Source organism: Gobius niger, assembly GCF_951799975.1.
Source record: "Gobius niger genome assembly, chromosome: 16".
NCBI classification, from domain to species: Eukaryota; Metazoa; Chordata; class Actinopteri; order Gobiiformes; family Gobiidae; genus Gobius; species Gobius niger.
In genome coordinates this window covers 29,857,084-29,875,333 of record NC_136867.1, presented here as the reverse complement: position 1 = coordinate 29,875,333, position 18,250 = coordinate 29,857,084, and the positions used below count along the sequence as shown (strand labels likewise).

Here is an 18,250-nt window from a genome sequence, read left to right as displayed (position 1 = left end):
ACTATATAGTGGATAGTGTGGACATTCGGATATAAAGAGTTGTGAGCTGATGGCCCTGGTTCTCCTGTGAGCTGATGGCCCTGGTTCTCCTGTGAGCTGATGGCCCTGGTTCTCCTGTGAGCTGATGGCCCTGGTTCTCCTGTGAGCTGATGGCCCTGGTTCTCCTGATGACCCTGGTTCTCCTGTGAGCTCATGATGCTGGTTCTCCTGTGTGCAGCTGTCCTCTCTGAAGGAGCAGAGCGACGGCCTGAAGAAGCGCCTGAGCAGAGACGGCGGCAGCAGCGTCCGCAGTAAATACAAGTCCGTCCTGAAGCGGAGGGAGACGGTCCGGGAGCTGTCGGTGAGACGCCGAGAGGAGCTGGAGCTGAGCCGCCTCGTCGCAGCCTTCCACAGAGACGCCGCGCTGGTACCACACTCACCTATGCCCTCACTGCCTCTCATCAGTATGTCAGGGTTAAACAACGAGGAGCCGCATCAGACAGTTATAATGTTGTTCCTCCTGCTTTATAACGTCTAACGCGGCTCCTCGTTGTTTAATCCGCTTATACCAGGGTCCCACAAACCTAACATTATAATAAAGTCACTAAATCTGCCAGACTACGGGACTATTTTGTGTGGGTTATTAGCCGGTCACTGAAGGCTGGTCTCAGAGCGAGTCATTCTCCGCAGCTATTACGAGGATCTCAGTCAGGCTCAACGACACAACATCAGCACAGAATCACAACACAACAGGACTAACCCGGAAACACTTTTTACGTGAAAAAATGACAAAAAAATGACCAAAAAAAGACGAAAATGACAAAAAATAACAAAAAAAGACAAAAAAAACGACAAAAAATGACTAAAAAATACAAAAAAAACGACAAAAAATGACAAAAAACGACAAAAAAAACGATAAAAAATGACAACAACAAAAAAAAAGACAAAAAAATAAAATAAAAAAAAGACAAAAAATGACAAAAAAATACAAAAAAAGACAAAAAAAAATGACTAAAAAATACAAAAAATTAAATAAAAACAATGTAATATACGCAGCTATTACGAGTCATTCTCCGCAGCTATTACGAGGATCTCAGTCAGGCTCAACGACACAACATCAGCACAGAATCACAACACAACAGGACTAACCCGGAAACACTTTTTACGTGAAAAAATGACAAAAAAATGACCAAAAAAAGACGAAAATGACAAAAAATAACAAAAAAAGACAAAAAAAACGACAAAAAATGACTAAAAAATACAAAAAAAACGACAAAAAATGACAAAAAACGACAAAAAAAACGATAAAAAATGACAACAACAAAAAAAAAGACAAAAAAATAAAATAAAAAAAAGACAAAAAATGACAAAAAAATACAAAAAAAGACAAAAAAAAATGACTAAAAAATACAAAAAATTAAATAAAAACAATGTAATATACGCAGCTATTACGAGTCATTCTCCGCAGCTATTACGAGGATCTCAGTCAGGCTCAACGACACAACATCAGCACAGAATCACAACACAACAGGACTAACCCGGAAACACTTTTTACGTGAAAAAATGACAAAAAAATGACCAAAAAAAGACGAAAATGACAAAAAATAACAAAAAAAGACAAAAAAAACGACAAAAAATGACTAAAAAATACAAAAAAAACGACAAAAAATGACAAAAAACGACAAAAAAAACGATAAAAAATGACAACAACAAAAAAAAAGACAAAAAAATAAAATAAAAAAAAGACAAAAAATGACAAAAAAATACAAAAAAAGACAAAAAAAAATGACTAAAAAATACAAAAAATTAAATAAAAACAATGTAATATACGCAGCTATTACGAGTCATTCTCCGCAGCTATTACGAGGATCTCAGTCAGGCTCAACGACACAACATCAGCACAGAATCACAACACAACAGGACTAACCCGGAAACACTTTTTACGTGAAAAAATGACAAAAAAAAGACAAAAAAATGTCAAAAAAAAGACGAAAATGACAAAAAATAACAAAAAACGACAAAAAACGACAAAAAATGACAAAAAAAATACCAAAAAAAAAAAAAAGACAAAAAAAGACAAAACAACAACAAAAAAATGACAAAAAAATACAAAAAAAATGACAAAAAATAACAAAAAACGACCAAAAAATAAAAAATAACAAAAAAAATGACAAAAAAAGACAAAACAACAAAAAAATGACAAAAAAATACAAAAAAATGACAGAAAAAAAATGACAAAAAAAGACAAAACAACAACAAAAAAATGACAAAAAATACAAAAAAAACGGCAAAAAATAATAAAAAACGACAAAAAACGACAAAAAAAAACGACAAAAAAAAGACAAAAAACGACAAAAAATAACAAAAAATGACAAAAAATACGACAAAAAATGACAAAAAAATAAAAATAAATAAAAATAAATGACTAAATAATACAAAAAATTAAATAAAAAAAATGTCATATGTGCAGCTATTACGAGTCATTCTCCGCAGCTATTACGAGGATCTCAGTCAGGCTCAACGACACAACATCAGCACAGAATCACAACACAACAGGACTAACCCGGAAACACTTTTTACGTGAAAAAATGACAAAAAAATGACCAAAAAAACAACAAAAAAATGACAAAAAAATACAAAAAAAATGACAAAAAATAACAAAAAACGACAAAAAACGACAAAAAACGACAAAAAATGACAAAAAAATACAAAAAAATGACAAAAAAAAATGACAAAAAAAGACAAAACAACAACAAAAAAATGACAAAAAAATACAAAAAAACGACAAAAAATAATAAAAAACGACAAAAAACGACAAAAAAAAACGACAAAAAATACAAAAAAAACGACAAAAAACGACAAAAAATAACAAAAAACGACAAAAAATACGACAAAAAATGACAAAAAAATAAAAAAAAATAAAAAATAAATGACTAAAAAATACAAAAAATTAAATAAAAAAAATGTCATATGTGCAGCTATTACGAGTCATTCTCCGCAGCTATTACGAGGATCTCAGTCAGGCTCAACGACACAACATCAGCACAGAATCACAACACAACAGGACTAACCCGGAAACACTTTTATGTGAAAAAATGACAAAAAAAAGACAAAAAAATGACAAAAAAATGACAAAAAAATACAAAAAAAATGACAAAAAATAACAAAAAACGACAAAAAACGACAAAAAACGACAAAAAAAATGACAAAAAATAACAAAAAACGACAAAAAAATAAAAAACAACAAAAAAATGACAAAAAAATACAAAAAAAATGAAAAGAAATAACAAAAAACGACAAAAAACGACAAAAAAACCGACAAAAACCGACAAAAAAATACAAAAAAAACGACAAAAAATAATAAAAAACGACAAAAAAAACGACAAAAAATACAAAAAAAACGACAAAAAATACAAAAAAAACGACAAAAAAACGACAAAAAAATACAAAAAAAACGACAAAAAACGACAAAAAATAACAAAAAACGACAAAAAATACGACAAAAAATGACAAAAAAAATAATAATAATAAATGACTAAAAAATGACTAAAAAATACAAAAAATTAAATAAAAAAAGTGTAATCTGCGCAGCTATTACGAGTCATTCTCCGCAGCTATTACGAGGATCTCAGTCAGGCTCAACGACACAACATCAGCACAGAATCACAACACAACAGGACTAACCCGGAAACACTTTTCCCTGGAAGGAAACACCGATATGCGGCACTCGTGGGCAGGAGTTATTTACCTTTTACAAGGTTTAACCTGAAGCTAAAGCTAGCTAGCTCAACCAGCTCAACTGTTTATGGAAACAGCTGCGGTGGAGTCGCTCACACCTGGGCCCCCCCAACTCAAACTAACATGTTTGACTTTACTAATCCAGACAAAGATGCTTAACCCCTTAACTCCCGCCTGAACCGAGCACATTTTCTCCAGTTTGGCTTTACCCCAGTCCAAAAGCTTCTGGAAAAAAGGTGTGGAAATAGCAACAAAACTGAGACGAAAACAATGATGAAGATGTGACAAAAAGTGAGAAAACATTGGCAAAAAAGTGACGAAAAATTGATGAAAAAGTGGCAAAAATGTCACAAGAAATTGACAAAAAATGGATGAAAAAAATACAAAAATGTGACAAAAAAATGACAAAAATTTGATTAAAATTTGACCAAAAAAATGACAAAAAATTGACAAAAAATCAGAAAAAAATGACAAAAAAATGACAAAAAAGTTACAAATATGAGTTGAATACAGAAAAAATCTGATAACGTGAGGAAAAAGATCCTCTCGGTTCAGGCGGGGGTTAAGAGGTTAAATGCAGGATCATTTTATGTACGTCTGAAAATGATGAATAGCCTTAACCGTTTCCAATAGAAATGTAAAGCTCATATGTTATTAACAGTAGCTAACCTAGCTGCTCACTCTCCTCTACAAACATTTAGCAAACACTAAATCCATCTCATACGTTCCTGTCAGTCACTAATTACGCCTTTATCTGACTCAGCTGTGTCAGGCGTTGCTATGGCGACGCCACAGCGGAGTGACATCCCAGTGATTTAACTACCGGACTACGTGTGCGGTTACACCAGAATAATGCACCAGCCAATCAGAATCCAGTATTCACCCAGACCCTGGTGTAAGACTGTCTAACATGCCCTGGTGTGTTCTCTGCTGCTCCTCAGGCGGAGGAGTGGATCTCCGAGCGTCTGCAGAAACTCTCCGAGGGCAGTAAGGCCGACCTCAGCTCGTTACAGAGCAAACTCCACCTCCTGCAGAGACACCAGGTGTTCGAGTCGGAGATCCAGGCTCGCCGGAAGAACATCTCCAGCGTGCTGCAGGTGCGAGGGGGATGAGGGTGACGAGGGGGATGAGGGGGACGAGGGTGACGAGGAGGACGAGGGGGACGAGGGTGACGAGGAGGACGAGGGGGATGAGTAGGGTGCATCCTATGCCCCATATTTTTTTAAACTTCAATGTCAATCTAGACAATTTTTTCTGCTTTTTTAAAACATTTGTTTTTGCTTTTTGGACCTTTTTTTTTTTCAGTTTAAAAAAAAAAATCTGCTTTTTAAACCTTTTTTTCCAGCTTTTTTAACCATTTTTTTTCCCTTTTTACTAACCAGTTTTTTTTTGGCTTTTATGACCATTTTTTTCTGTTTTTTTTAAACAGTTTTTTCTGCTTTTTGGACCTTTTTTTTCAGTTTCAAAAAAAGAAAAATTCGGCTTTTTTTCCAGCTTTTTTTAACAATTTTTTTCTGCTTTTTTACAAACCAGTTTTTTTTTGGCTTTTATGACCATTTTTTTCTGTTTTTTTTAAACAGTTTTTTCTGCTTTTTGGACCTTTTTTTTCAGTTTAAAAAAAGAAAAATTCGGCTTTTTTTCCAGCTTTTTTAAACAATTTTTTCCTGCTTTTTTAACCACTTTTTCCAGCTTTTTTGAGCGTTTTCCCCCCTGTTTTAACCATTGTTTTTCTGCTTTGTTGTAAGTGTTCTATGGCATTTTTGTAACTTTTTGTTTTTCTTTTCCATCCTTGTTTACGTCTCATTTTCATTTTTTGTTGGGCCTCAGTTGCTTTTTAGACAATTTTTTCTGCCCTTATGACAATTTTGTTCCGTTTTTATGACATTTTTTTCTGCTTTTTGTTTAAACAGTTTTTTTCTGCCTTTTGGACCTTTTTTATTTTCAGTCTAAATAAAAAATCTGCTTTTTTAACCTTTTTTTTTTCGAGATTTTTTAACCATTTTTTTCCTGCTTTTTTGACCAGTTTTTTCTGGGGCTTTTTTTAAACAGTTTTTTTCTGCCTTTTGGACCTTTTTTATTTTCAGTTTTTTTTTTTTTTATTCTGCTTTTTTAACCATTTTTTTTCCTTTTTAAATAAACATTTTTTTCTGCTTTTTTGACCATTTTTTCTGCTTTTTTGACCATTTTTTCTGCTTTTTTTTAAACCGTTTTTTCTGTCTTTTGGACCTTTTTTATTTCAGTTTAAAAAAAAAATCTGCTTTTTTAACCTTTTTTTCCAGCTTTTTTCCTTTTTATTAACCATTTTTTTCTGCCTTTATGACTTTTTTCTCCTTTTTGACCAGTTTTTTCTGTCTTTTTGGACCTTTCTTATTTTCAGTTAAAAAAAGAAATTCTGCTTTTTTAACCTTCTTTTTTCTTTTTTAACCATTGTTCTTTTTTTCTATGGCTTTTTTGTAACTTTTTGTTTTCTTTTCCATCCTTGTTTACGTCTCATTTTCATCTCTATTTTGGCGCTTGTTTTGAAGAAGCTTTTAAATTTGAGTAAAGCCAAACTGGAGATAATGTGCTCGGTTCAGGTGGGGGTTAAGAGGTTAAAGTGCTGTTATTGAAACAAATCTGAATCATTTTGTCCCTAGTCTAGCTTTTTCATATAGATAAAAAAGAAAATGTACGGCAAAGTTTGGTGAAGTTTGAAGTACATTTAGCTGGTCCACCATTCAAATCAATATTGCAGATGCTTCATAGTGCAGATCTTGCTTATTTCCGCTCTGGGTCCGCTCTGACCACGTGTCTGCCCTCTGTGTCCTCCAGTCCGGGGAGCAGCTCCTGGCCGTGTCTCCTCTGAGCTCCGCGGACGTGAGGAGGACCACGGCGTCGCTGAAGCAGCACTGGGACGACCTGCAGGGGGCGGTCACGCTGAGAGGGAGCGCCCTCCTGGACCACAGGGACCTGCTGGAGTTTCTGCAGAAGGTGGAGGAGACCGAGGCCTGGATCAGGGAGAAGGTACAGTAGCAGGTCTGGACACTCGTGGTGCCTAACCTGAACCAGCCTGACTCCCCGTCTGCTGCAGGAGGTGATGGTCAACGTCGGGGACCTGGGGAAGGACTACGAACACGGGGTCCAGCTGCTGAAGAGACTGAGCGAGTTCAGGACCAAAGGCCAGGGGGTGAGTCGCTCAAACATCCTCCATTATTCTTATTATTCCATTATTTTTCAAGCTTTCCATCATGTTATTCTGTCACTCCCTCATTAAAAACATGCCTGAAGTGTTGCCTTGGCACATTCACGTATTTCTGAGTAATCTGTAAAAACTCTGATGGCGGCCATTTTAGGGATAGGTTTGCCTGAGTCCTCCTAGGAACGCCCCCACCTCCTGGAGACGCCCCCGAGCCGAGTGACCAACCACTGCTCCTCAGCAGAACCCCCTCCCCACTGATGCCACAGACAGCGTGTGGAGGGGGCGTGTCGGAAAGAGTCAGGGGTTCTTAACCCCTTAACTCCCGCCTGAACCGAGAGCATTTTCTCCAGTTTGGCTTTACCCCAATCCAAAAGCTTCTGGGAAAAAAGCTGTGAAAATAGCAACAAAACTGAGACGAAAACAAAGATGGAAATGTGACAAAAAAGTGAGAAAAAGTGATGAAAAAATGACAAAAATGTGACAAAATGTTGCAAAAAACAAAACAAAAATATGATAAAAATTTGACAAAAAAATGACCAAAATATGATAAAAAATGACAAAAATGTGATAAAAAATGACCAAAAAAATGACAAAAATGTGATTAAAAAAATGACAAAAATGGGATAAAAAATGACCCAAAAAATTACTAAAATGTGACAAAATGTTGAAAAACAAACAAAAAAAATGTGATAAAAATTTGACAAAAATGTGATAAAAAATGACCAAAAAAATGACAAAAAAGTGACAAAAATGAGTTGAATACCCAACAAAAAAATAATGGAAAAAAAATCTGATGACGTGAGGAAAAAGATCCTCTCGGTTCAGGCGGGAGTTAAGAGGTTAAAGAGACAGAGGCCTATTTCAAGACATTCACTACAGCCATTTTGAGAGAGACATTTTATACAAGGCAGTTATTCTAATTTACTGCATTTACAGACCAACAGAAGTATTTTTACCACAATTTCTTCCACTTATCTCCCAATTATTCCCTATTTTTTAACACATTTCTTGACGTTGGTAAATGTGCAGATCCTCCACACATTATGTTCTGTTTTCAAGACGGCAAATATTCGAGTATCGGCGCCGTTCAGGCATCGGTCTGGAAAACCAAGTGTCGTTAACCTCTTAACTCCCGCCATAACCGAGCACATTCTCTCCATTTTCAGCTTTCCTCAAATCTGAAAGCTTCTTGACTGGAGAGTTCACAGTCTGTAGGCCTCTGTGCCTCATTTGTAAGCCAGACTACGTCCTCATCACGGTGTCACTTTTTCTGCTGCATTTATGTCACATTTCTGTTGCATTTTTACAGCTTTTTTGTTGGGCTTTAGTTGCTTTTTAGACAATTTTTTCTGTTTTTTTTGAAGTTTTTTCTGCTTTTTGGACCTTTTTTTTTTGTATAAAAAAAAAAAATCTGCTTTTTTAACCTTTTTTTCCAGCTTTTTTTTTAACCATTTTTTTCTGCTTTTTTGACAATTTTTTCTGCATTTTTGAAACCGTTTTTTCTGCTTTTTTTTTAACCTTTTTTTCCCCTTTTTTTAACCATTTTCTTTCCTTTTTATAAACCATTGTTTTTCTGCTTTTTAGACAATTTTTTCTGCTTTTTTTTAAACAGTTTTTTCTGCTTTTTGGACCTTTTTTTTCAGTTTAAAAAAAGAAAAAATCTGCTTTTTTAACCATTTTTTCCAGCTTTTTTTAATCAATTTTTTCCTTTTTGTAAACCATTATTTTTCTGCTTTTTTGACCATTTTTTCCCCCTGTTTTAACCATTGTTTTTCTGCTTTTATGACAATTTTTTCTGCATTTTTTAAACAGTTTTTTCTGCTTTTTGGACCTTTTTTTTCAGTTTAAAAAAAGAAAAAATCTGCTTTTTTAACCATTTTTTCCAGCTTTTTTTAATCAATTTTTTCCTTTTTGTAAACCATTATTTTTCTGCTTTTTTGACCATTTTTTCCCCCTGTTTTAACCATTGTTTTTCTGCTTTTTTGACCAGTTTTTTTAAGTTTAAAAAAAGAAAAATTCTGTTTTTTTAACCTTTTTTTCCAGCTTTTTTTTAACTATTTTTTCCCCCTGTTTTAACCATTGTTTTTCTGCTTTTTTGTAAGTTTTCTATGGCATTTTTGTAACTTTTTGTTTTCTTTTTCATCCTTGTTTACGTCTCATTTTCATCTCTATTTTGGCGCTTGTTTTGAAGAAGCTTTTAGATTTGAGTAAAGCCAAACTGGAGATAACGTGCTCGGTTCAGGTGGGGGTTAAGAGGTTAAAGTGTGTTTTCCAGGAGCTGACGGTGGACGACGCCCACATCCGAGCCATAAACGAGCGTGCGGCGCGTTTGGAGAAGAGTCAGAAGAAGGAGGAGCTTCAGACGGTGAGGAGGCGGAGACAGCAGCTGAACGACAGGTGCGTGACTCCGCCCCCCCCCCTCCCCCTCTCCGCCGGACGTCACCGGACCGGACGACTGACCCTCTAAACCTTCTCGTGTCTCAGGTGGAGCAAGTTCCACGTGGACCTGAGCGAGTACAGGGACAAACTGCAGGGGGCGCTGCAGGTGCATGAGCTCATCCGGGAGCTGGAGGAGCTGAGGGACCGGGCCAGCGAGAAGGTCAGTCATTCTGGGTCATGAGGATTGAGGGAAACGTCTCCACACGCCAGGGTCAGAGGTCGTGGTTTGTCGTTCAGATGCTGCTGGTTCAGGGCCAGGACTGCGGCTCCGACGTGGAGACGGTGGAGAATCTGATCCGACGCCACGAGGAGACGGAGCGAGAGGCTGGAGTCACTCAGGACAAGGCCAAGGTCAGACTTCACATTCCACATGATTAGAACCTTAGAGGAAAAGGATATGTTCTTACCTGAGCTGTGACGAGTTCTGTAGGACCTGTCTGATCTTCAGTCACGTAAACACAGCGCAGACGGCGTTAGCATTTAGCCTCTCCCTCTCTCCTCTATAGCTCCAAAACAGGTCAAGATAGAAGCTAGGGCTGTGCAATTAATCGAAATTCGATTAAGATTTCGATTACAACAGTAAACGATTACAAAATTAGCATAATCGCAAAAAATCTATTATAATTTTTTTTTTTTTTTTTTTCAAAAACTTTTTTTTTTTAATTTGTTTTCCACATTTTTTTTCTAATTTTTGGATTTTTGTCTGTTTTTGATGGATTTTTGTCATTTTTTTGATGGATTTTTGTCATTTTTTTGATGGATTTTTGTCATTTTTTGATGTTTTTTTGTCATTTTTTTGATGGATTTTTGTCATTTTTTGATGGATTTTTGTCATTTTTTTGATGGATTTTTGTCTTTTTTTATGGATTTTTGTCATTTTTTTAATGGATTTTTGTCTTTTTTTTGATGGATTTTTGTCATTTTTTTATGGATTTTTGTCTTTTTTTTGATGGATTTTTGTCACTTTTTTCATGGATTTTTGTCTTTTTTTTATGGATTTTTGTCATTTTTTTGATGGATTTTTGTCACTTTTTTGATGGATTTTTGTCTTTTTTTTGATGGATTTTTGTCATTTTTGGATGTTTTTTTGTCATTTTTTTGATGGATTTTTGTCACTTTTTTGATGGATTTTTTTAAAGGCAACAAATAATCGTTTGAATAATCATGATTTCAATTATGACAAATATAATCGTGATTATTATTTTTTCAATAATCGAGCAGCCCTAATAGAAGCTACCAAGCTCTTCCACGTTTTCCCTATTTAAATATGGTTACGTGAAGTGTTCCACTACAAAGTATAATTACACAAAATTAAACAATGTGGATTTTCTAAGTGGATAAAAGGGGGAACTATATTGTAAGGCGTAATAATACCAGGAGTAGTTTGGCATCCGCGCAGTAAAGTGAAGATTACTGCGCGGATTTCGAACTACTCCTGGTATTATTACGCCTTATTATCCGGCTCTTCACAACGTAAGCAGAAGCTCCGTTGATTTGAATGGGATTTCCCAACGTTCTCCCGGTCATTATTTTCTGATAAAGGACGTCTGAACGTACGTAGCAGCGACACTATCTGTCCCGTCACTGAGAGAGAAGTCGGGGAATCGCTCGTGAAGTTAACGTGAGTCTGACTTTCAACTCACCCAGAGATTCACCACCATTCCTCCAACTGCACCTTCAGCTAAGCAGCTAGGCTAGCTGCTAGCCTTGCTGCTTCTAGCCTAGCAAAACGTTGCCGAGCAATGCGCGAACTTTTGGGAACTATTTGTCGCAGAAGTCATTAAATAAACCTTTCGACCTTCAGAAAAGTGTACGAAGTTTATGTTGTGTGTGTTCAGTTGCAAATGGCCGTATAGAGTTCGGGAAAGTCTGCAGTTACCATGGAGATCGGCCATTTTTGCAGCTGTTAGCATACATTTCCATTGACTAACATTAGCTAAAAACAGTTTATAAAGTGGAGAAAATAGCCGTGGAACAGCTCCGTTAGCTGCTGAGTTACGGCTGGTAAATACATCTAACTCACTGTGGTGTCCAAGTGTTTTAAAGTGAAAAATAACTCCAGTATTTTAACTTTTAAAATCTCCATTGGTTTACAATTGCTGCTAATCCCATAATGCTTAGCGATATGACATCACATTCCCGAACTCTATAATAAGCGGATAATGGATAGAACGCTGGTCATTATCGGGAAAATAAGCACCGACAGGGCGAACCGGACTTACTTACAATATAGTTCCCCCTTTTATCCGCTTAGAAAATCCACATTGTTTAATTTTGTGTAATTATACTTTGTAGTGGAACACTTCACGTAACCATATTTAAATAGGGAAAACGTGGAAGAGCTTGGTAGCTTCTATCTTGACCTGTTTTGGAGCTATAGAGGAGAGAGGGAGAGGCTAAATGCTAACGCCGTCTGCGCTGTGTTTACGTGACTGAAGATCAGACAGGTCCTAAAGAACTCGTCAAAGCTCAGGTAAGAACATATCTCAGTGTGTAAAAACGGTGGCCTGTTCCTTTAAGAGACTTCACATTCGACATGATTAGAACCTTCAAACAAATCTTTAATAGTGAAACAAAGCTGGTTCTGAGAGACGTGGGGAACGGTGCAGACCTCTTTTTAAGCAGCCTGCTGAATGTCCATCTTGTACGGACTTAATATTTTGTGTGATGTTCCTGGTCAGACGCTGGAGAAGGAGGTGAGCTCTCAGCTGAAGAGCAGCTCCGTCCTCAGGGACAAACTCAGGGACAAACTGAGAGAGACGCAGAAGACGGTCCAGGCTTTGGAGCGAGAGGTGCAGCACAGGTAACGCCACGGGGGCTAGGCTAACGCACACAGAGGCTAGGCTAACGTACACAGGGGCTAGGCTAACACACACAGAGGCTAGGCTAACACACAGAGGCTAGGCTAACACACACAGGGGTTAGGCTAACACACACAGAGGCTAGGCTAACACACACAGAGGCTAGGCTAACACACACAGAGGCTAGGTTAAAACACACAGAGGCTAGGTTAACACACACAGAGGCTAGGCTAACGCACACAGGGTTAGGCTAACACACACAGGGGTTAGGCTAACACACACAGAGGCTAGGCTAACACACACAGAGGCTAGGCTAACACACACAGGGGTAAGGCTAACACACACACACACACACACAGAGGCTAGGCTAACATACATAGAGGCTAGGCTAACACACACAGAGGCTAGGCTAACATACATAGAGGCTAGGCTAACACACACAGAGGCTAGGCTAACGTACACAGAGACTAGGCTAACACACACAGAGGTTAGGCTAACACACACAGAGGCTAGGCTAACGTATACAGAGAATAGGCTAACACACACAGAGGTTAGGCTAACACACACAGAGGTTAGGCTAACACACACAGAGGGTAGGTTAACACACACAGAGGCTAGGCTAACACACACAGAGGCTAGGCTAACACACACAGAGGCTAGGCTAACACACACCGAGGTTAGGCTAACACACAGGGGTTAGGCTAACACACACAGAGGCTAGGCTAACACACACAGAGGCTAGGCTAACACACACAGAGGCTAGGCTAACACACACAGAGGCTAGGCTAACACACACAGAGGTTAGGCTAACACACACAGAGGCTAGGCTAACACACACAGAGGCTAGGCTAACACACACAGGGGTTAGGCTAACGCACACAGAGGTTAGGCTAACACACACGGGGGTTAGGCTAACACACACAGAGGTTAGGCTAACAAACACAGAGGCTAGGCTAACACACACAGAGGCTAGGCTAACACACACAGAGGCTAGGCTAACACACACAGAGGCTAGGCTAACACACACAGAGGTTAGGCTAACAAACACAGAGGCTAGGCTAACACACACAGAGGCTAGGCTAACACACACAGAGGTTAGGCTAACACACACAGAGGCTAGGCTAACACACACAGAGGTTAGGCTAACACACACAGAGGCTAGGCTAACACACACAGAGGCTAGGCTAACAAACACAGAGGCTAGGCTAACACACACAGAGGTTAGGCTAACACACACAGAGGCTAGGCTAACACACACAGAGGCTAGGCTAACACACACAGAGGCTAGGCTAACACACACAGAGGCTAGGCTAACAAACACAGAGGCTAGGCTAACACACACAGAGGCTAGGCTAACACACACAGAGGCTAGGCTAACACACACAGAGGTAAGGCTAACACACACAGAGGCTAGGCTAACACACACAGAGGCTAGGCTAACACACACAGGGGCTAGGCTAACACACACAGAGGCTAGGCTAACACACACAGAGGCTAGGCTAACACACGCAGAGGCTAGGCTAACACACACAGAGGCTAGGCTAACACACACAGAGGCTAGGCTAACACACAGAGGCTAGGCTAACACACAGAGGCTAGGCTAACACACACAGAGGCTAGGCTAACACACACAGAGGCTAGGCTAACACACACAGAGGTTAGGCTAACACACACAGGGGTTAGGTTAACACACACAGAGGCTAGGCTAACACACACAGGAGCTAGGTTAACACACACAGGAGCTAGGCTAACGCACACAAAGGCTAGGCTAACACACACAGAGGTTAGGCTAACACACACAGAGGCTAGGTTAACACACACAGGAGCTAGGCTAACGCACACAGAGGTTAGGCTAACACACACAGAGGTTAGGCTAACACACACAGAGGTTAGGTTAACACACACAGAGGCTAGGCTAACACACACAGGAGCTAGGCTAACGCACACAGAGGTTAGGCTAACACACACAGAGGTTAGGTTAACACACACAGAGGCTAGGCTAACACACACAGGAGCTAGGCTAACGCACACAGAGGTTAGGCTAACACACACAGAGGTTAGGCTAACGCACACAGAGGCTAGGCTAACACACACAGAGGCTAGGTTAACACACACAGGGGTTAGGTTAACACACACAGAGGCTAGGCTAACACACACAGGAGCTAGGCTAACGCACACAGAGGTTAGGCTAACACACACAGGGGTTAGGTTAACGCACACAGAGGCTAGGCTAACACACACAGAGGCTAGGCTAACGCACACATAGATCATGCATTATATTAACTGATCATCTTCTGACCCCGTCCAGGAGGGAGCGTCTGCAGGAGGCCCACCAGCTGCAGCTCTTCAAAGCCAACCAGCGCCTCCTGCTGGAGTGGTGTCAGAAGTGCAGCCGGGACATGGAGCAGCGCGGGGCCCCTGAGAGCCCAGAGGAGGCGGAGCGGCTCCTGACCGAGCACAGGGACTGGAGGGTACGGACTCAGATATGACCAATCCCACTGGAGACTGTAGGCGATTTTACAGGAAATATTAGCACTCTAATTTACACAAGATCTGACTCCATAAGATCAATTTAAACACAGTTAAACAGTTAAGTTTAAAGTATTAAAGTATCAAAAAGGTCTCGCCAAGCGCGTTCGTTGATCCCAAGGTCCAAGAAGAAACAACCAAAATTCAGTAGCTTTAGTCAAAGAAGATTTATTCCCTATAACAATTACAATTCTAAACACAGATTCTCCGAGCGCTAAAGTCCCGACACTAACACACACACACGGTGCTCGAGCGGGGCCGTCCCGGGAAAAGCATCGTCTAACTGCGCCCTTACAATATATATTATCAAAAATGTGACGTTCACGAAGAGACAGGAGATGAGTTGAGCTCAGGCCAAGGTCACCAAGCTTTTCTCTCAGTATTTTTCCACTAGAAGTGTCTTCCTGATGCCTTATTTGGAGTTATTATTGCCCAGACTGGTGAGGGCACCTGGACGTCTCCATAGATATGAGCGAAAGAATGCAAGAGCGAGAAATGGGGTATTGTTGCAGCAATGTGCGTGTGAAAAGATTGGTTTTCAACTGAAACGTTAAAGCACATAGATTAAATTCATCAAAAACATTCAATAGCATTATAAAATATAACATTAGCTAAAAAACATCAATTTCCCACAAGACACACCCTTTTTCCAGGTGCAGCCTTTGAAACTGTGCGTGAACCTTCCTCCTCAGGCGGAGATCGACGCCCGCTCCGAGCGCATGGACTCCGTGAGGGATTTCGGCTCGGGCCTGATCCGCTCGGGACACGGGTCGAAGGCGGAGGTGCAGAGATCCCTGGAGCAGCTGGAGCGAGCCAAGGCGGCGCTGGAGCGGGACTGGAGCCAACGCGGAGCCGCCCTGGAGCAGGCGCAGACTTTCCAGGTGAGGACAACCAGACCGGTATAGAGCTCCACAGTCCCGCCTCCTCTCCACAGTCCCGCCTCCTCTCCACAGTCCCGCCTCCTCTCCACAGTCCCGCCTCCTCTCCACAGTCCCGCCTCCTCTCCACAGTCCCGCCTCCTCTCCACAGTCCCGCCTCCTCTCCGGTCCGGAAGTAAAACCCCCCCCTCGCTTTGAGACCGTATTGATTTGGAATAAAGTCTTTAACTCTCGGGCTGAATCCAGCTCTGTGGTTCTAAAGCGACCGCAGAGTCAGACGCAGGTGAAAAAAAGCACGTCTGAGATCCATCTAGTTTAACTGCGAGCCTTCATCCTAGAACTACATTACCCAGGATGCTCGGGAGTCCCATGATCTACTACGAGGCTTTTGATTGGTGGAGCTTCACGTTCCCACACGTGTTTATTTATTGTAATGTAGAAAACATATTATAAACAATGTATTCAAACATAATGCAGGCAGAGAGTGGACGTTTTATCCAGATCTAACACTGAGAGTAAGAAAAAACGTCAAAAAAATGTTCCCAACGATCCAATTAAACGAACCACCATCATGTTTATTCCCATTATCAGGATTCAGATTGTTTAATAGTGAAATAATATAGAACTTTTGTCTGCAAAGTAAAAGAAACTGGCCGTGTTTGCTGAAAACCTGGTTGCCTTGACCAGCGGGTGCGATGTCGCAATGGCTCTTGGGATACGGAGTTTCTATAGTCAGGAAGTGAATGATGTCACAGCCTTGTACCTTTGCCTTTTCTTCAACATGTCGTCTTCTTTTTGGATTGAAATCAAACATTTTATGGTCAGGAATCGCTACATAGCTGATTAGCTTTTGCAGTGACGTTAAATTCTTAATATTTGAAATTTTGGTCGTGTAGACAGGGATTTTTTGCTTCCGGACCGGAGCAACAGGACTGCAAGGGGCGGGACTGTGGAGCTCCATTGTTTAATGATACTCAGAGGAGCGTCCGGGTCTGACCCAGTGTCTCCTTTTGGGCAGATGTTCCTCACGGCGGTGGAGCAGTGTGAGCTGTTTCTCGGGAACAAAGAGGCCTTTCTGGACAACAACCACCTCGGGGTAACCTTAACCTTAACCTTAACCTTAACCTTAACCTTAACCTTAACCTGAACCTGAACCTGAACCTGAACCTGAACCTGAACCTTAACCTTAACCTTAACCTTAACCTTAACCTTAACCTTAACCTTAACCTTAACCTGAACCTGAACCTGAACCTGAACCTGAACCTGAACCTGAACCTGAACTTGAACCTGAACATTGACAAAAAAGTGACGAAATGTTGATGAAAAAATGACAATAATGTTACAAAATATGACAAAAAAATTTACAAAAATGTAACAAAAAATTACAAAAATGTGACAAAAAAGTGACAAAAATTTGATTAAAAAATTGACGAAAAAATAACCAAAAAGTGACAAAATGTGACAAAAAAATGACAAAAAATTTACGTAAAAATTACAAAAATATGACAAAAAAAAGACAAAAAATAACCAAAATGTCATAAAAATTTGACCAAAAAAAATTACCAAAATATGACAAAAAATTACAAAAATATGATAAAAATTTGATAAAAAATTGACCAAAAAAATTACAAAAATGTGACAAAAAATGAGCAAAATTTGCAAAAAATTGATAAAAAATTGACAAAGAAATAACCAAAATGTTACAAAATATGACAAAAAAATTACAAAAATATGACAAAAATTTGACCAAAAATTACAAAAATGTGTCAAAAAAATGACAAAAATTCGATTAAGAAATTGACAAAAAAATAACCAAAAAGTGACAAAATATGACCACAAAATTACAAAAATATGACAAAAAATTGATCAAAATGTGACAAAAAATGACAAAAATGTGACAGAAAAATGACAAAAATCTGATTAAAAAAATTGACGAAAAAATAACCAAAAAGTGACAAAATGTGACAAAAAATTTACAAAAATGTGATAAAAAATTTGACAAAAAATTGACGTAAAAATGACAAAAAATGTGATAAACAATTGACGAAAAAATAACAAAAATGACAAATAAAGTTACAAAAATGAGTTGAATACCCAACCAAAAAATGCTGAAAAAAAAAGTGATGACGTGAGGAAAAGATCCTCTCGGTTCAGGCGGGAGTGAAGAGGTTAAAGGAACAGCCATGGTGTGTCCAGAGCTCGGTGTCGGAGGTGGAGGCTCTGCAGAGGAAACACGCTCAGTTCGAGGAGGAGCTGGAGGCGCAGCTCCAGAGGCTGCAGCAGGTGGAGACTCAGGCCCAGGACATGATCAAAAGCAAGCACTGCTCCTCACAGGCCATCGCCGAGAAGAGCCGCGCCCTAAAACACAGGTAACTCCTCCCCCAGAGAAGAGCCACGCCCTAAAACACAGGTAACTCCTCCCCCAATGAAGAGCCGCGCCCTAAAACACAGGTAACTCCTCCCCCAGAGAAGAGCTGCGTCCTAAAACACAGGTAACTCCTCCCCCAATGAAGAGCCACGCCCTAAAACACAGGTAACTCCTCCCCCAATGAAGAGCCACGCCCTAAAACACAGGTAACCAATATGCTGCTATTAAACAACAATTTATGAGCATAATGCACTGGAATTCACTTTCGAGTTAATGGGCTAGAAGTCTAGGTGTCGACTCGGAGAGAGGAGGCAGAGACCAGGATTTGCTTTTTGATGGT

General features: G+C 39.5%; 1 protein-coding gene across 1 annotated transcript in view; it reads left to right on the top strand.

Moving 5' to 3' along the window:
* The window catches only part of sptbn5 (spectrin, beta, non-erythrocytic 5), a gene marked incomplete at both ends in the record, with an annotated part of 151,887 nt that overhangs the window by 75,652 nt on the left and 57,985 nt on the right, over positions 1 to 18,250 (top strand). The window contains 12 exons of the mRNA XM_079574317.1: positions 218 to 406; positions 4,659 to 4,814; positions 6,529 to 6,720; positions 6,788 to 6,883; positions 9,171 to 9,292; positions 9,380 to 9,494; positions 9,572 to 9,685; positions 12,016 to 12,137; positions 14,444 to 14,606; positions 15,357 to 15,545; positions 16,561 to 16,638; positions 17,739 to 17,911. Of these exons, the coding sequence (XP_079430443.1) occupies positions 218 to 406; positions 4,659 to 4,814; positions 6,529 to 6,720; positions 6,788 to 6,883; positions 9,171 to 9,292; positions 9,380 to 9,494; positions 9,572 to 9,685; positions 12,016 to 12,137; positions 14,444 to 14,606; positions 15,357 to 15,545; positions 16,561 to 16,638; positions 17,739 to 17,911 (1,709 nt within the window). The remainder of the gene's footprint in view (positions 1 to 217; positions 407 to 4,658; positions 4,815 to 6,528; positions 6,721 to 6,787; positions 6,884 to 9,170; positions 9,293 to 9,379; positions 9,495 to 9,571; positions 9,686 to 12,015; positions 12,138 to 14,443; positions 14,607 to 15,356; positions 15,546 to 16,560; positions 16,639 to 17,738; positions 17,912 to 18,250) is intronic.